At 51.1% G+C, this 24223-nt stretch overlaps 1 protein-coding gene across 2 annotated transcripts in view; it reads left to right on the top strand.

Annotated features, from left to right (window-relative positions):
- CGN (cingulin) overlaps positions 1–24223 on the top strand; it is a 70866-nt gene that overhangs the window by 10698 nt on the left and 35945 nt on the right. Inside the window, exons 1-6 of one of the 2 annotated variants that reach the window (XM_080985990.1) lie at positions 7487–8102; positions 12411–13625; positions 15236–15336; positions 16191–16260; positions 20071–20169; positions 22236–22387. In XM_080985990.1, the coding sequence (XP_080842116.1) occupies positions 12441–13625; positions 15236–15336; positions 16191–16260; positions 20071–20169; positions 22236–22387 (1607 nt within the window). In that variant the 5' untranslated portion in view covers positions 7487–8102; positions 12411–12440. Of the gene's footprint in view, positions 1–7486; positions 8103–12410; positions 13626–15235; positions 15337–16190; positions 16261–20070; positions 20170–22235; positions 22388–24223 lie in introns of those variants that run through there. The other variant, XM_080985989.1, reaches the window with a different exon arrangement.

Genomic DNA, 24223 nt, shown 5'->3' with positions numbered 1-24223 from the left:
CTCCTGCTGCACCTGCAAGGACAGATCGATGATGCAAGCCCGAGGTGTGGCGGTTTCAGGTTGCTCCCTGAACCTGCCAGCCTAAAAACCAGCAAACGAAGAAACACACACACTGCAAAAGCCCGTCTGACTAATAGAGTTTGGGGAAGGCTGGAACGATGGTTGCTGGACCTGTGACAGGGAGTTCCACAGGGCAGAGCCTGTGTGGAGAGAGCTGGTGTGCGGTAGTCATTAAGAGTGCCGGACTTAGACCCAGGAGGAGACCAAGGTTCGAATCCTACTTGGCAACATCACTTTGGGCCGCTGCTTATATCTCAGCCTAACCTGTTGTGAAGATTAAACGGAGGAGGGTGTGCTACCTTGAATTGCTTTTGAGGTAGGGTGGGGAAACAGGCGGCGTTTTATTTTATTTTTGAATTTGCATTTTATTTATTTGTTAACATTCTTATATTACATCGGTAAACGTTGTCATATTCCATTACAGGACTTGCTATAATATAATTTCCAACATGTATACAAAAATGATATACAAATTTTATATACCTAGAAAGAAAATGAAACAAAAAAGAGCAAAGAGAAAAAACAAAAACAATTCCCCCCCCAAAAAATCATATGCATACCAGCACACTAGACTTCCTGTCTATCCCGTTGTATATTCCTTTTTTACAAATGAATGTACCCTTATGATTGTATATTTCTTTACATTTTATCTAATACTTTCCTATATCAATATGTGCTCTTAGTCAGAAACAGGCGGGATATAAATGCAGTAATAAAATAAAAAATAAAGGCTCAGCCCCTAGTGAAGGTTGCTCAAATCTTAGGGGCCTGTGGGCGACTGTATTAAGTGCCCCCATCAGATAATAATATATAATAATAATTTATTATTTATACCCTGCCCATCTGGCTGAGTCTCCCCTCTGTTTGGGGGTCTCTAACAGAAACAATTATCCTTGTTATAAGAAATCATTGTGTTGTGTTTGTTGTGTGTGTCCCGTGGGCCCAGCGGCTTTTAGTAGTGATGGCTCAGTGGCGCCTCCTTGTTCAGTTGCCGCATACCTCAGAACACCAGGTTGCAGGGAGCCAGAGGAGGGCTGTACGTTGCCTTCCTGCCCTGCTCATGGTTTCCCAAATGGCCTCTGTGGGGAGCTGGACTAGACAGACCTCTCTGTAGAATCATAGACTTGTGGAGCTGGAAGGGACCCCAGGGGTCATCTAGTCCAACCCCAGAAATCTCAACTAAAGCATCCCTTACAGATGGCCATCCAACCTCTGCTTAAAAACCTCCAAGGAAGGAGTGTCCACAAGCTTCCGAGGGAGTTTGTTCTGCTTTCTCAACAGCTCAAGTTCTTGGTTTTAAGTCAAAATCTCATTTCTTGCCATTTAGAACCGTTAGTTCCCGTCCTGCCGACTCGGAAAACAAGCTTGCTCCATCTACAGATGTTCGAAGATGACTGCTCCCTCTTTTATTTCGTAGCCTGAATCTTCAGGCCTCTCGTCTTAAATCCTTACGACTGATTTTCCTTTTTAAAAAAGAAATATGTAATATTTTATTAAGCTTGTTTGTTGTTGTTTAGTTGTTTAGTCATGTCCGACTCTTCGTGACCCCCTGGACCAGAGCACGCCAGGCCCTCCTGTCTCCCACTGTCTCCCGCAGTTTGGTCAAACTCATGTTTGTAGCTTTGAGAACACTGTTCCCCCACCATCTCGTCCTCTGTCGTCCCCTTCTCCTTGTGCCCTCCATCTTTCCCAACATCAGGGTCTTTTCCAGGGAGTCTTCTCTTCTCATGAGGTGGCCAAAGTCTTGGAGCCTCAGCTTCAGGATCTGTCCTTCCAGTGAGCAGTCAGGGCTGATTTCCTTCAGAATGGAGAGGTTTGTTCTTCTTGCAGTCCATGGGACTCTCAAGTGTCTCCTCCAGCACCAGAATTCGAAAGCATCCATTCTTCGGCGATCAGCCTTCTTTATGGTCCAGCTCTCACTTCCATACATCACTACTGGGAAATTATTAAGCTTAAGAATAGACAATACAGTACATTACATCCAATACAGTCATACCTCTTGTTACGTTTGCTTCAGGTTAAATCTTTTCAGGTTGCATCCCACGGCAACCCGGAAGTACTGGAAAGGGTTACTTCCGGGTTTTGCTGTTCATGAATGCGCAGGTGCTCAAAATGATGTCACACGCATGCACAGAAGCAGCGAATCGTGACCCGCGCATGTGCAGACACGGGTTGTGTTCTGCTCACGTTGCGAACGGGGCTCCGGAACAGATCCTGTTCACAACCAGAGGTACCACTGTACATACAATACATACTTTACCTATATACATACCCAATGTGAATACACCCAAGTGTTTGACTTCCAACTATTCTCATTGTGCTATTTTACATTTTGGTGGTCTATACACATTTTTATTATTTAGGTTTCCACTTTGTTTTCTCTACGAATTTTACTATATATTCCTCTATTTTCTAGATTCATTCTATATCTGTCAGGAGATTTGTAGTTTTTAAGATATTCATTGAAAACCACTGATTTTCCAATATGTTTCTACATCACAGTCCCGCTAAGGCTTCAGGCTGGCATTGGGAAGAGGAAATTTTTAAGCCTTTCCCACTCAACATCCCACCCCCCCAGCAAATTTCCCCCTCCCCACCCGAGAAAAATGGAGTGTGCTTTTTTTCCCCATCTATTGCATCGCATCGGAGAACCGTACTCCGCGTATCGTGAACTCTGCTGGAGAGGTTCTGCTCCTCTGCGCAAATCTTGTTGCGCTAATGATCTAGAGAGGATTGAAATAATGAGCTGTAGATTATGGGATTGGTCAGGCATCTGTATATATTTCTTCCCCAGGAGGGGGCTGGTTTCCTAGGCTCTGAGCTCCGGGGAATTTCTGGTGGCAGCCGATGTGCTGTGATTTCCCGCCCCCCCCCCACACAGGCGCATATCTGCCACGGCATGTGCAAAGATTTCATTAGGCTTCGCTGTCTTTGCATTTGCAAGGGGCTGGACTAGATGACATTCTGAGGTACCTTTGGACACCAGAATTCTATGGTTGTTCGATTCAGGGAGGCGGGCCTCCAGAGAAGTTTTCATCTGATTTATTATTTTTCCCATTGCTGGAAAACTGATAGAAAACGGTGACACGGTTGTGTGATTGACGCCGTTGTATGTCCACTGTATTCGGTTTGGGCTTAACACTAGGTTGAAATACAGTGGTACCTCGGCTTACATACGCTTCAGGTTACAGACTCCGCTAACCCAGAAATAGTGCTTCAGGTTAAGAATTTTGCTTCAGGATGAGAACAGAAATCGTCCTCCGGCGGCAGCAGGAGGCCCCATTAGCTAAAGTGGTGCTTCAGGTTAAGAACAGTTTCAGGTTAAGTACAGACCTCTGGAACGAATTAAGTACTTAACCCGAGGTACCACTGTATGTATTGCATTGGAGACCTTAATATGTTTGCTATTCTGTGCTTTGATTGTGTGTGTGTGGGGGGGGGTGTATTTCAATGGAAATTGTATTTTGTGAACCTGTAAATTAAAATCACTGATATTTTTAAAGTTTGCAGTACTTCTGCAATACAGTGACTAAATTTCCAACAAAAAATTCTTTACAAAAAACTGAGAACATCACACGTCATTATACTTGCCTGAGCCAACACCTATTTTTTTCATAAATGTGGTTGGTTGTTTTGCTTGTACAGGAGTCTCCTGTGATAAGTTAGACCATTTTCGCTGTGCTCCAGATTAAGTGCACTCATAAGTAATCAGAGGTGATTTTTGCAACTTATTATTTTTGCTGCAGTAATCAAATTGGTTTCCACCTCTTGATCTCTCTCTGTTTAAATATCCAAGCAGGAATATCTTAGGCTCCGTTGGCAAATGGGCTCCTAATTTTGGAAATAGGAGTTGTTCCCCCCGAAAGTATGGAGCATCTCTAGCAATTATCCGTCTTGGTTTTCAATTTGCTGTACAAAATCAACAACAAACAAACCAGATAGAAAGCGAGATGAGGGGGTGGTTGGTCCCAGTCGCTGGAGGATTTGCTTATGCACTTTTTGAAAATCTGCATGCTTTGGATCGCTGGTTGCCAATTAGGCGGGAGGAAATCCTGAATATGTGCTCCTGGCTTTGTGCAGATTTAGGAAAGGGTCATTGCCTAGTGGTTAGAGCACCTCCTTTGCATGCAGAAGTTGCAGATGGCATCCCCAGTGGCACCTGCAGGAAGGGCTGGGAGTGTCCCCCGGCTGAAACCCTGGAGAGCTGCTGCCACCCTGTGCAGACAATACTGAACTAGATGCAGTGATAGTCTGATAAGCCAGCTTTCTATGTTCTGGTTTAAGTCAAAACCATGAGGACTAGGATCTTGAGTCTGTTTAGTGGAAGGACAACAGTTCAGCGGCAGATCTCCAGGTTCGATATCCAGGTGAGGCTGGCAGAAGCACCTGCCAAAGCCTGGAGGGCCGCTGCCAGTCAGGGCACGCAGTGCTGAGCTTGACGGAGCAACGGCCTGACTGCTTGAAAGGCCGCTTCCTGTGCCCCTGTTTAAACCAGCCATTTTTGTCCGTAACCACGAGGACTGGAGTCTTGCATTATTCCTGCCTGAGAAGGGCCGTAGCCTCGTGGTGGAACATCTGTTTGCATGCAGAAAGTCCCAGGTTCAGTCTATCACAAGTTAATAATTATAATAATAATTATAATTTATTATTTATACCCCGCCCATCTGGCTGAGTTTCCCCAGCCACTCTGGGCGGCTTCCAACTGAATATTAAAAACAATATAGCATCAGACATTAAAAACTTCCCTAAACAGAGCCGCCTTCAGTTGTCTTTTAAAAGTAAAATAGTTGTTTATCTCTTTGACATCTGGTGGGAGGGTGTTCCACAGGACAGGCGCCACTACCGAGAAGGCCCTCTGCCTGGTTCCCTGTAATCTCACTTCTCGCAGTGAGGGAACCGCCAGAAGGCCCTCGGAGCTGGACTTCAGTGTCTGGGCAGAACGATGGGGGTGGAGATGCTCCTTCAGGTATACTGGACCAAGGCCGTTTAGGGCTTTAAAGGTCAGCACCAACGCTTTGAATTGTGCTCGGAAACGTACTGGGAGCCAATGTAGGTCTTTCAAGACCGGTGTTATGTGGTCTCAGTGGCCGCTCCCAGTCACCAGTCTAGCTGCCGCATTCTGGATTAGTTGCAGTTTCCGGATCACCTTCAAAGGTAGCCCGATATAGAGCGCATTGGAGTAGTCTAAGAGGGAGATAACCAGAGCATGCGCCACTCTGGCGAGACAGTCCGTGGGCAGGTAGGGTCTCATCCTGCGTACCAGATGGAGCTGGTAGACAGCTGCCCTGGACACAGAATTGACCTGCACCTCCATGGACAGCTGCGAGTCCAGAATGACTCCCAGTCTGCACACCTGGTCCTTCAGGGGCACAGTTGCCCCATTCAGGACCAGGGAGTTCTCCACACCCGCCCACCCCCTGTCCCCCCAAAACAGTACTTCTGTCTTGTCAGGATTCAACCTCAATCTGTTAGTCGTTAAGCCTGGGAAATGCTCCTGCCTGGGCATAAAGCAGATCGCTAGTTTCCTAAAAAGCCAGTGGACTCTCATTAAAAACAAGTAAATCATGCGGAGTTGAAGTCATGAGTCTGTAGCCGGGGAGGGTCAGAGAGGCTTCGCATTCCTGCGGCTCTCACTTTCCCAGCGATTCCGAAACCACGGTGGTCACTTGACCAGGTACATCGGCGGGTGGGAGGGTGGAGGTTCCTGGCAGCCCCCCTTCCCCTCTCCGTTTGCTGGGCCCAGGGAGTGAATGCCAGCCTCGGACGGGCACCTGACTCACCTCCTCCTCCTCCCTCCCCTGATACAGAGCTGGCGCCTGCCCAGCGATTGTTGGACGGAAACTGGCAGCCGCCTTCTGCCTCGGTCGCTTGCCGTGTTCCAAGCCCTGTCCGCGGCCACGTCGGCTGCGTTTGCAGGAAAGCAACGGCCTCCTCCGTGTCAGATCTCCCGCCTCTGCTGTTCCTTCTGATCAGAAAGGTGTGTGCTTGAGCCAAAGAGATGCGGGATTTATTATTATTATTATGGCTCAGATCCTGAGAGCTGCTTTGGAAGTTTGCTCCCCTGCCCTGCCTCCGTAAATCCTGCTCACTGGTTTCCCCCTGGTTGGTTGGCTGCTGTGAGAGGAGGATACGGGACTTAGACGGGCCTTTGGCCTGATCCTGCCGCCGCCTCTTGTGTTCTTGCCATCCCAGCTGATGGGACCTGGAGCCCAGATGTCCACAGAGTTCCCACCCCCAAGTCTAAAATAAGAATTTAAGCTATTCCAGCGCACCATGCTTCTTGCAGTAGCCAGTCAGATGCCTCCCACACAACCTGTAAGCAGAGCATGATGGGAATATCCCGCTGCTGCTCTTTTCTCCCAATATTTGGGGGTAGACTGCCTCTGGACCTGGAAGTTCCATTTTACCCTCACATTAATAGGCAGCGACAGATTTTCGCGGTTTTGATTAATCCTTCTTTCCCCTTTTTGTTTTTTCAAATGTAAGCTAGTGGACCTTGCCGCAGGGAGTTCCACAGATAGGATTCTTCTTTGTGTCTTATTTGTGTGCGTCAGGGGACCTGTAATTCTAGTCGAAGAGACAAAAACTTTATTCACCCTCTCCTGTTTTTCTTCTCCTCAGCATGCGTGATTTTTATAGACCTACATTCCCCCACCCCTTAATTTTCTTTCTATCCCTATCCCCTAAACTGAAATGCCTCCCACATCCCATTTTGAGAGACATGTTATATAATCTGTTTCAATCCTTTAAAAGTGCATAAACCGCTTTGGCCGAAAGGCAGTGAATACTGTACTTAATAAATAAATAAGGTAGCTGGCTCGCTCTGCTGCATTCAGTTTAATTTATTTCATTTTTGCCCACCTTTTTCTCCAACGAGCTGGAGGTGGAACACACGGTTCTGTCCTGTCCCTCCTCAATTGATCCCCGCAACAACCCTGTGAGGTAGACCAGACTGGCCAAGGCAGCGGCTGGCCTCCAAGGTCACCCCTGCCAGTGATCTTCATGCCAGAGTGAGGATTTGAACCCTGGTCTCTCCCAGCCTGACACTCTTAACCACTATGCCTCCTCTTAGCACGCAAACAGCATCCTTATCATGTCTGACAGCCGTCACCTCTCTCTGCAGCAGAGGCTGTTCCGCATGGGACAGCAAATCTTGTCTCCCAAAGACCTGAATCCCCAAATCTCATTTTCCACACCTCCTCCTCTTTCCTCCCCCCACCCTCAAACCCCTCCTGCTCCTGCTCCTTTCCCGATCTGTGATCAAACCACATGCACGCAAACACACACCTTCCAGCTGATGTTGCAAATTCCGCATCCAGCCACCAGCCAGCTCCATTCGCTTGCCTGCCTTCCACCACCCAGAACACCCCCCTCTTGCCCAGGCTGTTTCTGATGCCCTTCGCCCCTGCCTGGAGAAGCAAGAAGACCCCCTTTGTGCTTGTTTTCCTGGCTCTCTTTGGAAGCCTGCGTCCAGGAGCAGGCAGGACAGCGGAGGGGAGAAAGCAGGCGAGATAAGTGTTCCGGCTGACCGTTGGCTCAAGGACATCGCTCTCCCCCAGCCGGCCGGCCAGCCAGCCAGCCGCTCTCCTCCCCACGGCTGGCCGGGAAGCTTGCCTGATCTGCGGAGCCTGCAGCAAGGAAGGAACTGGCCGGCGGGGGGGGGAAGCGGGGCCGTTTGGCTCTCCCTCTCTCTGCTCCCCGCCTGCCGTGGAACCGATGCCACGATGCAGCCCAGCCACGCCGCCACGTGCCACCAGCGCCGCTAAACTGCCACCGCATTGCACTGCGCTCAAAATGTCAGGTCTCGCCGCCACCCGGACGCGAGCGGGTCTGCGGGCCGGCCAGGTTCCCACGGCGTTCGGCCACGGAGGACGCTGGCTGCCTCTTTAGCTGCGTCAAACTTTTTTTTATTTGTTTATTTCTCTTCTCTTCTGCACACACCCCTGTCCCTTTCTGGATGCACTTATAACCCCCTCCTCTTTTCGGATTGCTCCAGTCGCAGTGAGTATGCAGCAGTAATCTGGCAAGCTGCAGAAAGCAAGGTGGGTGGGTTGGAGAGAAGTACCCTTTTGTTTTTCCGCCTTCCCATTCGGCTCGGCAGCCTGGCAGCGGGTGATGCACACAACGTTGGCAGCCCTGCAGCGAGCGATGGACACAATGGTACCCCTTCCCGCCGCTTCCCCAGCTTCTCTGCTCGCGAGGTTCTGCCGGTCCATTTCCCGCTGACACTGCGTTATTGTTGTTTTGGTTTTTTTTAATTGGTGCTCTTGACGGTCCCCGATGGCGCGATGCTCTGATGGAGTTGAAAGGAGCCAGTTTCTGAGTGAGACTCTCGCGAAAACAATCGCCTGTATTGTTCCCGGCTTCCCTGATAAACCTCGCAAGCCCCCTCTCCCTTGCAGGCTCCAGCACCCTTTGAAATCCATTTCTGGTTTAAAGGTAGCGGCTTCGTTCGGCTGAGCAAAAAGGGAGTGTGCCGGCTGGCCGGGGAGCTAAGAGTGCGAGGCAGGAAGTTTCCTCCGGGAAACGGCGAGCGAGAGATTTCCTCAAGCTGTGAGCTGTGTTGGACAGTTTCTCTGACTCTCAGAATGCTTAGAACATAGGAAGAGGCTGCTGGATCAGGCCAAAAGAAGCCCAATCTCTCCCAGCATCCTGCTTTCACAGGGCCAACCAAATGCCCCAAGGGGAGGCCACAACAACTGAGCGTGAGAGCCGTCTCTCCCCTCCTGTAGTTTCAGAGGCATTGCTGGAGGCAAAGCATAGCCATCATGGCGAGAAGCCATCAGTAGCCTTGTTTTGTTGTTGTTGTTTAGTCGTTTAGTTGTGTCCGCCTCTTCGTGACCCCCTGGACCAGAGCACGCCAGGCCCTCCTGTCTTCCACTGCCTCCTGCAGTTTGGCCAAACTCATGCTGGTAGCTTCGAGAACACTGTCCCACCATCTCATCCTCTGTCGTCCCCTTCTCCTTGTGCCCTCCATCTTTCCCAGCATCAGGGTCTTTTCCAGGGAGTCTTCTCTTCTCATGAGGTGGCCAAAGTCTTGGAGCCTCAGCTTCAGGATCTGTCCTTCCAGTGAGCACTCAGGGCTGATTTCCTTCAGAATGGAGAGGTTGGATCTTCTTGCAGTCCATGGGACTCTCAAGAGTCTCCTCCAGCACCAGAATTCAAAAGCATCCATTCTTCGGCAATCAGCCTTCCTTATGGTCCAGCTCTCACTTCCATACATCACTACTGGGGAAACCATAGCTTTAACAATAAGGACCTTTTTGGCAAGGTGATGTTTCTGCTTTTTAAGATGCTGTCTAGGTTACCCTCCGCAAATTTGTCTAATCCTCTTTTAAAGGCACCCAAGTTGGTGGAGACATCAGGTGGCATCCTGGCACCTCTACTTGATTGCAAGGGGGCGATGGCCAGGTGCGAAATGCCCCTGTTGCCTGGCTAATTTCGAACGCTGTTGGACATGGCAGAGGTTGAACCACGGACCTCCTTACTTCAGAGCACGTGTTCTGCTCCTGCGCGACTTCCCCATGCGCATGCGCTCCCAGCTTGCCCCCAAAGGGCTGGAGCCATTCCTGGGTGTGAGGCAAGCTGCTCAAATGCTCCTGAGGACTAGAAACTTAGGTTGATTTAGAGGCATGGATCCTCCCCGCCCCTTTGAGACGCCCGCTGCTCACCAAGGCAGATGGGTGTACCCACGACAGGCAGGTCTGCCAAGTGCGAATCGGACAACAACCTGCAATTATTTGGCCGGATAGGTGGAGCGATGCTGTCTTTGCGAAAAAGTACTCTGGGATGACACCCTCTGAATGGTCCTGCTGTGTAAATAAAAATCCTGGGTTGTTTATGCATTCCTGACGGTGAGGTCATTCTGGCAGGGCTCTCGTTGGAACATCTGGTTGGCCACTGCAAGAACAGGATGCTATCCTGAACCCCTTTGGCCTGATCCAGCAACCAGGCTCTTCTGACATTCTGATGGAGCCTCCAAATCCAGCAGCAGTCTATCCAGATTTCTAGGTTCTTAAGGGCATTTGGCCTGATCCTATACAGGATCTTCTTATGTTTTTATTTCAGAACTTCACAGGGTGGGTGGTCTGGCCTCCCACACTTCCCACCCATTTTACAGACATGGACGACTGAGTCCTTGCAGGTAGTCTCTGTACTGGGATTTGCACCCTGGTCCCCAAGTTCTGCTGGCGTTATCCACCCATGCTCTCGGTCTCCTTGCATTCCTGCATGGCGGCAGATTCTGACGGCAGCCGGGTGTGTTTTTCCACCTGAAACACTTGCAACCTCCACTCTGCCTTGACCCGATAAGAGCGCTTTGCATATTTATTTGTTTTTCCCTGCTCGCTCCACCATCATAAAAGGGAGTTGCTGGCCGGGGCGTGTTGTGTGGAGGTGAAAGTGCAGCTTTGCTGCTGGTCGCTGAGAGTGGGACTAATCCCTGAATTAATGCAGGGTTTGAAATCTCTGGCCAAGGCTGTAGCTCAGCAGCAAGAAGGTCCCAGGTTAAATCTCTGACATTTCCAGGTATTTCCAGCTGAGACCATCCCCTGCCTGAAAGCTGCTGCCAGCCTGGGCAGGCAGAACTGGTCCAGGGCGACCCTGTTTAAATCCAGCCTTTGGCTCAGAACCATGAGGACGGAGATCTTTTATTTTGAGGCTCAAGGGTAGAGCGTCTGCCTTGCGCACAAGGCTCCGGGTTCAGTCCCCAATGGCATTTCCAGGTAGGGCTGGGAGAGGCTGCCTGCCAGCCTGAAGCCCCTGGAGAGCTGCTGCCAGTCCGTGTGGGCAGTACTGAGCTCAGTGAAGTTGTGTTCAGACTTAGCGCAAGGAAGGCAGGTTCATAAAAATCTTGGGAGCAGGAGATCAAGCGGAGGAGGATGGCGACTGAGGAAATAATCTCAAAACCCACGAAGTCGTCTCTCTCTCACCCCCCTCTCTGAGTTCAAATTTCACCTCTACCATGAACTCTCCCTCCCCACCCACCCTCTAATCCACAATAAGAGGACAATACTGTCCTACATTGCAGGGGTGTTGTAAGAATTTACATTATTTTTGATTGATTTCCTGCTGTTCACCATAACCGATCTCAGGGCAGGTTACAGAAATTAATAATGCAATATTATTAAAAAATCCTGTTGAGTTGAAGTTGTGGTTATATACAGAGCTAGGATTTTGCAGGATTGGCCCCACATTTTTGCAGGATTGGCCCCTCCTGGGACATCTCCTCCCCAACCGCCTCATTAAAATGTTTGATGCATTTATATTGTTTGCTATTCATTCATTTATTTATCTGTTGTATTTACATACCGCCGCTCCAATGATCTCAAGGTGCTGCGCGCGGTTCTCGTCCAAACCCCATTTCACCCTCACAACAACCCTGTGAGGTAGGTTAGGCTAAGACAGCCTTTCTCAACCTGCGGGTCCCTGGATGTTGTGGAGCTACAACTCCCATCACCCCTAGCTAGCAAGGCCAGAGCTCAGGCATTATGGGAGTTGTAGTCCAACAACATCTGGGGACCCACGGGTTGAGAACTGCTGGGCTAAGAGGAGGTGACTGGCTCAACCCTGCTCATCTGAGCTCTCCCAGGGTTCAGCTTCCTTGGAAGGAAGGGCAGCAGAGGCTGCAGTGCCTTTAAGATGTAGATATTTGTATTTGCGTATGTGTATATATATATATGGGACGCGGGTGGCCCTGTGGGTTAAACCACAGAGCCTAGGACTTGCTGATCAGAAGGTCGGCGGTTTGAATCCCTGTGACGGGGTGAGCTCCCGTTGCTCGGTCCCTGCTCCTGCCAACCTAGCAGTTCGAAAGCACATCAAAGTGCAAGTAGATAAATAGGTACCACTCTGTCAGGAAGGTAAACGGCATTTCCGTGCACTGCTCTGGTTTGCCAGAAGCGGCTTTGTCATGCTGGCCACATGATCCGGAAGCTGTACGCCGGCTCCCTCGGCCAATAAAGCGAGATGAGCGCCGCAACCCCAGAGTCGGCCACGACTGGACCTAATGGTCAGGGTCCCTTTACATATATATCTATATCTATATCTATATCTATATCTATATCTATATCTATATCTATATCTATATCTATATCTATATCTATATCTATATCTATCTATCTATATCTATATCTATATCTATCTATAACCTGAGCCTAAGATGTAGGGGCTCACAGGTGTTAGCTAGCACAAGAACATCAGAAGCCTGCAGGATCAGGCCGTTGCGATAGGTAAAAACAAGTCCTGCATTATTCCAGCATTGCAGAGGCGTTGGCCTAAGTGACTCGCAGGGTCCCATCCAGGTCTATAATCTACGATTCTAAGCCTGTGTTCTCTCCCCCCTTTGGCAGGATCCTTTCAAGGCCCCAGACCCACCGAGGATGGACCACCACGTGAACGGCACCCTAGCCGAGAAGCCGGGCCCCATGGACTACGGGGTCCAGATCCGCTTCATCAACGACTTGAAGGAGCCCAGCAAGTCCCAGAAGATCCGCCCCAAGCCCTCCAAGCCGGGCTCCTACGGGGTGGCGGTGCGGGTGCAGGGCATCGACGGGCAGCCCTTCGTGGTCCTCAACAGCGGCGAGAAAGGGGGAGACTCCTTCGGGGTGCAGATCAAAGGCGAGAGCAAGTACGGGCCCCCCGCCCGCAGCCCCCAGCGGGAGGACTCCTTCCCCGCTTCCCCCGGGGCTGCTTCGTCCTCCAAAGATGCCTCGGGCTCCTTCAGCTCCGATTCCGACCTGCCGGAGAACCCGTACGGGGTCAGGCAGTCCCGGCACGGCTCCCGCTACAGCACCTCGGACGAGGAGCCCAGCCCGTGGCGGACCCCGAAAGCCGGCAGCTTGGAGGGGCGGCCCGTGCCGCAGCACCGCGCCGGCGGCTACCGGACACTGCCGCACAAAAAATCGTTTGGGGAGCAGCTGCGGCGGACTCAGTCGCACGGCTCCTTGCTCGACCCCGAGCTGGACGAGCCTCCCCAGCCCAGCGCCCCTGGGGCCGGCCCCCCGGACACCCCCCAGCCCCTGCCTCCGGGGGGTGCTGTGAGGAGCGCTAGCATGATGAACCTGCCTGGTCGCCAGCAGCCCAGCCCCAGTGAGGACTCTGCAGGCAGCCTGTCCGGCCTGAGACCCGTCCGCAAGCCGGCGGTGGCGAGCTCCCCTGAGCCCGCTGCTCCGGCCGGTGACATCGACACCAAGCCCCTGTCCTCGGTGGACTCTCTGATCCACAAGTTCGACGCAAAGGCGCAGCAGCGGGGGCGGCCGTCCCGGAGGAACCGGCTCTCTCTGGACGAGCGGAAGCGGTCGAAGAGCCTCGACGGAAGGGTGCCTTACCATGACACGGCCGACGGCCGGGAGCTGGGTCCCGGGGAGCCCCAGGCGGGCTCCGGAGTAGGGGCAGGGGGCTCGGCGGCCGACCCCGGCCACCCAGGAAGCAGGAGTCTCGGCAGGGCTTCTGGGCGGCCAGTGAACGGGCTGGACAAATCGACACTGACCCGGGAATGGGTCAACAAGAGCCTGGAGGCGCCAGCCTTGGAGAAGCAAGCGAGGAAATCACAGCCAGACCTGCAGGTGATTCTCTTTCCTTGTGTTTTTGTGGGGCTGTCTGCGCCAATTTCTCCTGATGGCAGCCTGCGGGGCCCAGCGTCTTTAGAAACAGAGGCCAGGTGGGCCCAGCGGGAAGGTAGTCAGTTCAGCACGCTTGTCTTGAGAAGGTTGCCGCGCTTGCTATCAGTTTGATGCACCTCCGTGGCAGAACAACTGCCGTGCGTGCAGAAGGTTCAGTCCCTAGTGGCATGTCTGGGTAGCGCTGCGAGGGTTCCTGCCAGAGACCCCAAAAAGCACCTGCCCATCAGCATAGACCTGTAACAAAGGAAATCCCCTGTGTTGCAAAAACAGACAAACTTTAAGCAATAGCGGGCAAAACGTGGCTAATAATGTTGTAACAAATATATGTAATATAATAATAATTTATTATTTATACCCCGCCCATCTGGCTGGGTTTCCCCAGCCACTCTGGGCGGCTTCCAACCGAATATTAAAAGCAATACAGCACCAGACATTAAAAACTTCCCTAAACAGGGCCGCCTTCAGCTGTCGCTTAAATGTAAAATAGTTGTTTATTGCCTTGACATCTGCTGGGAGGGCGTTCCACAGGGCGGGTGCCACCACCCAGAAGGCCCTCTGCCTGGTTCCCTGTAACTTCTCTTCTTGCCGTGGGGGAACCGCCAGAAGGCCCTCGGAGCTGGACCTTCAGGTATACAGGGCCGAGGCCGCTTAGGGCTTTATTATATTATTATTATTATTATTATTATTATTATTATTATTATTATTATTATTTTATTTTATTATTATTTTATTATTTATATGCTTATTACTTATTTAAAAGTTTGCACCAACACTTCAAATTGTGCTTGGAAATGTGGAAATGTGTTATGTGGTCCCAGCGGCCACTCCCAGTCACCAGTCTAGCTGCCGCATTCTGGAGTAATTGCAGTTTCCGGGTCACCTTCAAAGGTAGCCCCATATAGAGCGCATTACAGTAGTCCAAGTGGGAGATAACTAGAGCATGCACCACTCTGGCAAGACAGTCTGCAGTCAGGTAGGGTCTCATCCTGCGTACCTGATGGAGCTGGTAGACAGCCGCCCTGGACACAGAATTGACCTGTGCCTCCATGGACAGCTGCGAGTCCAAAATGACTCCCAGGCTGCGCACCTGGTCCTTTGGGGGCACAGTTACCCCATTCAGGATCAGGGAGTCCTCCACACCTGCCCGCCTCCTGTCCCCCAAGAACAGTACTTCTGTCTTGTCAAGAGTCAACCTCAATCCGTTAATTGCCGTCCACCCCCTCCCCAATCACCTCCAGACACTCACACAGGACATTCACTGCCTTCCCTGCTTCCAATTTAAACGAGAGATATCATCTGCATATTGGTGAACACCTGTTATAAGGTCCTGGGTTCAATCTTTGACGTCTCCTGGCAGCATGAACATGTCCACTGCCTGAAACCCTTGGGAGCCACTGCTCATCAGAGTGGTCAGCGCTCATCCAGATGGACCAAGGCTGTTTCCTGTGCCCTAGTCTAGCCCTGTGTTGTCTGACTGGCAGCAGCCGTTTGAAAACACTGCTTCCCTCCCTCTCAAAAACGCTGGGGTTTAATCTTTGGGGTTTCCCTTCCAGCTGAAGTCCACCCCAGACCTCCTGAAGGACCAGCAAGAGGTATCTCAGCCCGGAAGCAGCAACCACACTAAGGAGCTCATCTACAGTATTCTGAAGGATGGGTAAGCGTTGGGGCGGGAGCAGAGGAGGGGCTGTGACCAATCGGATGTATGGGGAGGGGCATGGAGGCAACTGCGCCTGGTAGATTGCTCCTGAATCTGGAAGCTCCATTTAGTCATCATACCCATTCATCGGCCCGTTCTTCACAAATGGGGGTTTAATCCCTTAAAAAAATTAAAAGAACTACTATTGTTGCTATTTTATTTTAAAAGACATTTCACAGGAGCAAATTAAAATATAATACGATGCACAGATGACTTATTTATTTGCGTCTTGCCAGTGTGTGCCATATTTTAACCCTATCTGGTAAAAGGTAAAGGTAAAGGGACCCCTGACCATTAGGTCCAGTCGTGGCCGACTCTGGGGTTGCGGAGCTCATCTCGCTTTATTGGCCGAGGGAGCCGGCGTACAGCTTCCGGGTCATGTGGCTAGCAGGACTAAGCTGCTTCTGGCGAACCAGAGCAGCGCACGGAAACGTCGTTTACCTTCCCGCCGGAGTGGTACCTATTTATCTACTTGCGCTTTGACGTGCTTTCGAACTGCTAGGTTGGCAGGAGCAGGGACCGAGCAACAGGAGCTCACCCTGTCGCGGGGATTTGAACTGATGACCTTCTAATCGGCAAGCCCAAGAGGCTCAGTGGTTTAGACCACAGCGCCACCCGCGTCCCTAACCCTATCTGGGTCTGCTGTAAAATTTTTTGTAAATGTTTGGATTACAGTTTAGGAGCACACAAACACACACGGGTCTCTGCTGGATCCTATTTAGAATAACAAGATTTGACATGCTGGTGATTTTCATTCTAAGCTGAGCTAGTTGGTTTTTTTTTTTTTTTTTTAACGTTTTTGTCACTTTCAGAAACACGGAAAGCGACGCCGCGGTGAAGAGAAAGACCAACCTTGTCTTCGAGAAGGTCCAAGCGCTATCCGTAAGTACCTGGCGGAAAACACCAGGTCACAGCTGTGAGACAAAATCATTTCCTCCTCGGCGTGATTCCTGCCCTCTCTCTGGTCGATGCGTCCCAGTTCTTGGGTTGGGGGCGAGGTGGACACAAGGACAGACTACTGAACCCACATCCGTTCCGCCGGGATGCCAATATTCCCGGGCTTCTCCCCAGAACAATGAGGACTAGGAACTTGCCCTCGGGTTCTCCTGAGCCTGAGATGGTTACAGTTTGTTTGATTGTGGAGATTTATTTACTGAGTTCTTGGGAGACCATGCCAAGGAGGTCTCGAGGGGATTAAGGGAAAGGATAGGCCTTAAAAGCCTGCCTTTTAAGAAAGGAATAGCTAAGCTCTGCGTTAATCCCAGTGCACACTATACAAAGAACTTAAGCAGAGCCCAGTTGCCAATGGCCCATCTAGCTAGCATCCTGTTCCCACAGTGGCCAGCCACTGTGGGAAACCCAAAAACCGGATTTTCCCAGAGTTTCCATTTTTAACTGCCTTCCACCAAGCAAGAAACATCGTTCCTTGAGACTAATATTGTCTGCTAAGCTCTGATGGACAGGGTCTCTGGCTGAGAAAGCCTTTCTCTACTATCGGCTGCTAACTGGAGACGCCAGGAATCTAACCTGGAGCCTGTGTGCAATAATAATAATATAATAATAATTTATTATTTATACCCCGCCCATCTGGCTGGGTTTCCCCAGCCACGCTGGGCGGCTTCCAACAAAACACTAAAATACAAGAACCTATTGAACGTTAAAAGCTTCCCTAAACAGGGCTGCCTTCAGACGTCTTCTAAAAGTTTGGTAGTTATTTTTCTTTTTGACATCTGGTGGGAGGGCGTTCCACAGGGCGGGCGCCACCACCGAGAAGGCCCTCTGCCTGGTTCCCTGTAGGTTTGCTTCTCGCGGGGAGGGAACCGCCAGAAGGCCCTCGGTGCTGGACCTCAGTGTCCGGGGAGAATGATGGGGGTGGAGACGCTCCTTCAGGTCTACTGGACTGAGGCCGTTTAGGGCTTTAAAGGTCAGCACCAACACTTTGAATTGTACTCAGAAACGTACTGGGAGCCAGTGTAGGTCTTTCAAGTCCGGTGTTATATGGTCTTGGTGCCCACTCCCAGTCCCCAGTCTAGCTGCCGCATTCTGGATTGGTTGCAGTTTCCGGGTCACCTTCAAAAGTAGCCCCACACAGAGCGCATTGCAGTAGTCCAAACGGGAGATAACCAGAGCATGCGCCACTCTGGGCAGACAGTCTGTGGGCTGGGAGGGTCTCATAGTGCAAACCACGAGCTCAGTGCAAGAGTCCCCACTCTGTTATACAAAACCTCTCAGATCCGATCCCTGGTATCCCCAGCTAGACTGGGAATCTCCCCGCTGCCTGAAACCCTGCTGCCAGCCAGTGTTGGCAATGCTGAGCTAGACAGGCCCACTGGCTTGTATTAAGTTAGCTTCCTCCCCTCTTTAAACCAGCCTTTTCTTTGGAATTATGAGGGCTGGAGCCCTACTTTCTTTTGAGAGGCAGGACCCGAACTCAGGACCCCAGTCCCCCCAGCCTCAGTAAGACTTCATCTTGTGGGTTGTCTAGAGTTGTCCCCTGTGGGGACCCAGGGGTACACATACCCCTAAACAAATCTAAGTTTGGCCTCATTGAGGGGCAGTATTTTAATATGAGTAGGAAAATGAGAGGACCCCTAAACATTTCTTTTAGGGGGAAAAAAGCACTGGTTGTACCAGGCCTGGAACGACAATTGCTCTCTTTACTGGGAAGGTGATTATTATTATTTTTGAACGTATTTTCTCCACAAAGAAAGAGGATTTTCCTGCTGATATGGGGGGCAGCTTTTTCCCATTGCCCTATCCAACCAAAACTAGTCTCTCTTCTCCCCACTTTCCACATGAGACCCCCGAAACATGGAAAAGGGACAGATTAACTCCCGCCTGCCAGTCCTCTACTCTGCGGGGTAAAGTAGATTTTCTTTTTACAGCGAATATTTTGCAGAGGAAAAACAATCCTTGTGTCAGCAAGAGTTTGGATGAAACCATTTCAAAGCCCAGAAGCTTTGATCTCTGCTTAGCTTCAGATAGTGATGAATTCCTGCTGTGCATCTTCGGGGGGGGGGGGGCTGTTAGCACTTTTTCAAACATGAACCCAAACATCTTTCTTTTTGCAAACTTCAGTTCTTTTTTTAAAGAGCTCTCCCGGCAAATCTTGCTCTCTCTCCTGCCCTCCCTCCAGCCCTCGTTTCTTGACAGGGATCTCTTTCTCTCTCTATTGAAACTGACACCTCATGAGGACCGGCTGCTTGAGGGCGGAGGGAGGCCGCAAACAGATGACTCTCCGGTTGAAGGGATGTGGAAAGGGCCTCGGGTGCAAGAAGGCTGCTTGCCCAAGCTTTACATTTCAAAGTGGAGAGCTTCGCGGGGTGGGGGGTCATGTTGCTGCCTCGTTCTCAGTCCCAGGGGGGCTGGGGCAGACGATACGATACGATATCTTTATTGTCATTGTCCCATACAGAACAGCGAAATTGAAAAATCTACGTAAGACATTCTAAAACCCCTAAAAACTCTGAAACCCCATCTTAAAATACAATATACTATAGAGACTCCTTATTTTGTTGTTTAGTCTTTTAGTCGTTTCCGACTCTTCGTGACCCCCTGGACCAGAGCACGCCAGGCACTCCTGTCTTCCTCTGCCTCCTATAGTTTGGTCAAACTCATGCTGGTAGCTTCGAGAACACCGTCCCACCATCTCGTCCTCTGTCATCCCCTTCTCCTTGTGCCCTCCATCTTTCCCAACATCAGGGTCTTTTCCAGGGAGTCTTCTCTTCTCATGAGGTGGCCAAAGTATTGGAATCTCAGCTTCAGGATCTGTCCTTCCAGTGAGGACTCAGGGTTGATTTCCTTAAGGATGGATAGGTTTGATCTTCTTGCGGTCCTTATACCGCGTTTAAAACCAGAATTGCATCTGAGTAGAAACTGTTTCTCAGGCGGCTAGTCCTGGTCTTTATAACCCTGGACCTTCTTCCAGAAGGCAGAAGCTGAAAGAGATCATTTCCGGGGTGCGCACTATCCTGCGCTATCTCTGCCTCTTTCTTATGGCACCTGGAAGCATAGATTTGATCCAAGGTGGGAAGAGTGCACCCAATTATTCTCTCTGCAGTCTTTACAACCCTGGACAGCACTGTTTTTCCCCTGGCCGTGCAGCTCCCAAACCACACACACAGACCATAAGTTAATACACTCTCCACAGTACAATGATAAAATGCCATCAACAGGTCCTTTGAGAGATTGTTTTACCGGAGGATTCTCAGCAAATATAACCTCTGCTGTGCTCTCTTCTTCAGGTCTTTGCTGTTTTCTCCCCAGGTTAGGTCATCTCTCAACTCCATTCCCAGAAATCGAAACACCGAGACCTGTTCCACACACTTCCCCTAAATAAGGAGTGGCTGAATATTCAATTTACATTTCCTAAAGTCCACAATGATCTCTTTTGTTTTCTTTAAGCTAAGGAGTAAGTTGTTTTTCCTGCACCACTCCCCCAACTGCTCAACTTCCTTCTGAAAGGCCGCCTCCCCCTCTCCAGCCGTGATTAAACCAACCACCGTTGTATCATCTGCAAACTTAATGATCTTATTACTGGGGTATTTGGGGGCACAGTCAGCTGTATAGAGCATAGATAAAAGTGGGCTCAACACGCACGTCCAGGTTATGGTTTTTTTGCGATGGTGGTGGTCTCCAGCGTCTCCCCATCTGATGCCCTTTGCTTCTCTCCCCCCCTTCTTTTCTGGGAAGGCTGCCCCCACGGCACAGTCGACAGCCTCTCTCCCCCCGGCGGGCGAACTGACACAGAAGGTGGAGGAGCTGCAGCGGAAGTTGGATGAGGAAACCAAGGTGTGTGGGCACTGTTAACGGAGAAACCTGAGGGCTACCTTGGGCAAAAAACAAGGACACCAGCCAGGAATACCAGAGCAAAACAGCAGCCAGTCGGCTTGGTCTTTATTGAAGACTGTCGCGACAGGACTCCCACCTGCCACCAGGTGGAACAAGATGGAAGCCCCAAACAAAAGAGCCCCCAAACTTTTATTAGCTGCTAATCCCCATGTTACACCCCCCCCCCCAAACTGCATCACTCATACATCACGGTTACATCACGAAAGGGGAGGTCTGGTGGCAGGAATCTGAGCATCCTGGACCCTGCCCCATGGTTCCCCTTGCCCTCCACCAAACACCCATCAAGTGTAACAAAAGAGATATTTACATTTCCCTGTTTCCCAGCCAAGTTAATCACACCCTTTTGTCTTCATCTGGGATTGTTGTTTCTGGAATGGCTACCTGTCTGGCACTCAGGTATCAGGATGCCAGGGATTATCACTCAGGCAGAGGGGCTGCTGAGTAGCTGAGCTCATGTGTCTATATGAATTTCTGAAGTTTTCCCAGTGAGCCAGTACAGAGAGACATTTATCAGTGAATTCTTACATTTGGTATCATGCAGCAAAGGCCCTTTGAATAGATAGGAAGAAACTGCGATGAAGTGTTTTGTGGGGACAAATCACAAAAGTCACAAAAGTGATTGTGCTGGTTTTGGTAGTGGGCTGCGTGTGCATGACATCTGCTGGAGGGGCAACCCCCCCCCAACCTATACATAAATTCCTGCAACAGCACCTCTTCCCCTTTTGTTGGAACAAGAGTCTCACCTGTATTGTCTTTTCCCTGAGGACATGGTCCTACTCAAAACAAACAAGAAACAGAACACATGGGGCCATTGTTCTCCTTCCTGACTTGCAGGCAGGAGGTCCCAGATTCAGTCTCCCGGAAAAAAGGAGTGTTTCCTGTTCCCTGATTAGAATCAGCCCTCAATTCAGAAACATGAGGACCGGAGTCTTGCCCTTATCTTTAGGTAGAGAGGTGCTGTGTCTCCAGGGGCAGCGCACCTGCTTTGCATGTAGAAGGCCCCAGGTGCCATCAGGTAGCCCTAGGAATGTCCCCTGCTTCTGCCAGCCAGTGTCGGGCAGCCCTGAGCTGCATGGGCCAAGGGGCTGGCCCGGTACAAGGCAGCCTCCTCTGTTCTCATTTAGTACAGCCATCTCCTTAAAACCACAAGGACTAGAAACTTAACACATATCCGTATTTTTCGCTCCATAAGGCGCACCGGACCATAAGGCGCACCTAGTTTTTAGAGGGGAAAATCAAAAGAAAAAAAATTATCCTCCCTGCCCCAAAGAGCAAAGAAGCCAAGACAGCTTCTGTCTTGGCTTCTGCCATAGCCGCATGCAGCCTCTCCCGGCCGGGAGAGGCTGCGCGCGGCTATGGCAATACTCCCACCTCCCTCAAAAGCCCACAGGAGCCACGCACCCTTTAAGGAGTGTGCGGCTCCTGCGGGCTTTTCTACGAGGAGGGAGAAGGGACTGACTGGCCGCATCAGTCCCTTCTTCCTCCTGGGGAAAAGCCCGCAAGAGCTGTGCGGAGCTTGTGCGCGGCTCTTGGGGGCTTTTCCTGCCTGCCTCCCCCCTGCATTCGCTCCATAAGACGCACACACATTTCCCCTTACTTTTTAGGAGGGGAAAAGTGCGTCTTATGGAGCAAAAAATATGGTATATCTAAAATGCGGCATGTAGGTCGGTGGTAGAGCAAATGCTTGGCATGCAGAAGATCCCAAGTTCAATCCTCAATATCCCCAGGTAGGCCTGGGAGCGTTCCCTGCCTGAAACCCTGGAGAGCTTCTGCCAGTCAGTGTAGACAATACTGGGGTTAGGTGCCTGGGGTCTCTGCTCCTTCCTCCCCTCCCCACTGCTCCCCAGTCGGTGGGTTTGTGGCCACCATATTTGTCACGCCTTCCCATCCAAGCTGTGGAAGCAGAGGCTTCTGGGTAATGCCGGAACATCTGGAAAAAAACCCTGTAGATGGTTGCATTCTGGGCCTATTTATTTTCTTTCTTTCACCGCCCCCCCCCATTGCAGCTCCGTCAGAGGTTGGAGCTGTTGCAAAACGGCCACAGGAGCGGCGCCCCCCACGACCTCGAGGTCCGGCTGGAGGAGTCGGAAGAGGAGTGCCACCGGCTGCGGGTGGCCTTTGAGAAGAAAAGCCAGGAGCTCCAGGGCAGCGTACAAGAGTAAGTGCAAATCTGTGGGGGGGCTTTTGGGGGGAACCCTCCCCCCGAGTTAAGTGCAAGCCCACCCTTCCCTCCAGATCTCAAGACCCCCAGGTTGCACCTGAATCCTGCCCTCCTTCAGGTGGGGGCTCTTGTCACCTGAAGGTCTCCACGCGACTTACAGCAAAAAAGGATATACCATACCTCTGGGGGGAAAGAGGGAAGCAGGGCTGCTATACAGAGGCAAAAATTTGCATGTGTTGCCCCTCCCACTTTTGCCTCTGGCCCCGCCCACCACCACCAGGTGGCGCCCAGGAGGAAAGGGTAGAAAATACATCACATAGCACCTGGGTGGAAGAGGGATGGATTTGAGCTCCAGCCGCAGCGTCCAGATCTGCCGTTTCTGGATCCAGAGGGCTGGGGGAGGGGGAGCAGAGTTGGCTGCGGCCGAATCGCAGCTCTTGCCACTGTCGCCGCCATGCAGCCTCGCTGTTCTGGGCCCGGGGGTAACCCGAGCAACGCGGTCCAGGTCCCGTCCCGAATCCAAGGAGTCAGTCCGGCAGGGCCAATCAGGACACAAGGCAAGGTCAGGTACAGGATCACAGACAGGTACTGGCAAACAGCAACGTTGCTCCCGCAACCTGGGGCGGGGTCCGACAGCCTTTTATCTCTGTCGGGGTAGCGGCCGGTCCTGATCCCTCAGTGACTCACCTCCCTGTCTCGCCTGAAGGCGAGCACTCCTCCTGCGAGTACTCAGGTCTCTCCTTCTCTCAGACCTCGGTCTCTGCAGCTCAGGAGACGTCGGTGGGTTACTAGACCCAGAGGCCGCCTCAGCCTCTCCTGACCCAACTGGTAGTGGAGCAGCTGTAAGGGATGGCCCAGCTGGAGGCAACGAGGTCATCCCCGCATCTGGAGCCAGGGCAGGCTCAGGCCCCTGATTCAGCCCAGCTGGTGCTTGTTGCAGGGAAACCTGTGCAGACTGGGGCTCTTCAGAATCAGGCCCCAGACTTGGTTCAGCTGCCGCCTGAGGCAAAGGATCCGGTGCAGACTGAGACTCCTCTGGCTCCGAGCCCGAGTCCCAGGCCATCACACTCGCCTGTGTCACTTGCGGTCTCGGTCACACTTGTATTGCAGGCTCACGGGGTGAATAAACTTTGTAGGCAAGGACACAGCAGAAGGGCTTTGATTTAATCCTCTACTCCAGTAGTCCCCAACCCTACAAAAAGCATTATTCAGACTAGCGGCTTGCACATCCCACTAAGGAAGATGAACAATAACAACAACAACACAATCAAGTTCAAAAATAGCAATGAGTTGCGATCCGATGAAAACTGTTTGGCGTAATTGATTTGACAAAATTGAACTTGATCAAGTCATGCCGGCTTTTCAAAGTCTGATAGTTACCCACGTACCTATGGGACTGCGTCTCCTGGTGTGTCCCACGGAGGACCTTACGGTCTTCAAACAAAAACATCTTGAAGGTCCCGGGCCACAGGGAGGTTAGGCTGGCCTCAACCAGGGCTTTTTTGGTTGTGGCCCCGATCTGGTGGAACGTTCTGTCCCAAGAGACTAGGGCCCTGTGGGACTTGACATCTTTCCACAGGGCCTGCAAGACGGAGCTGTTCCACCAGGCCTTTGGCCAAGGCACAGTCTGACTCCCTCCTTCTGTAATCCTCATAGCACTCTATCCCAATGGTTGCCATCAATTTGATTCTGAATTGATTTTAGAAAGAATTGATTTTAGAATGCTGTGTTACTTTTATTGTTATTAGCTGCTCTGAGCCCGGCTTCGGCTGGGGAGGGCGGGATATAAATTATTATTATTATTATTATTATTATTATTATTATTACTGACGC

Source organism: Podarcis pityusensis, assembly GCF_964106645.2.
Source record: "Podarcis pityusensis genome assembly, chromosome: 16".
Lineage (NCBI taxonomy): Eukaryota > Metazoa > Chordata > Lepidosauria > Squamata > Lacertidae > Podarcis > Podarcis pityusensis.
This window is presented reverse-complemented; position numbering and strand designations above follow the sequence as displayed.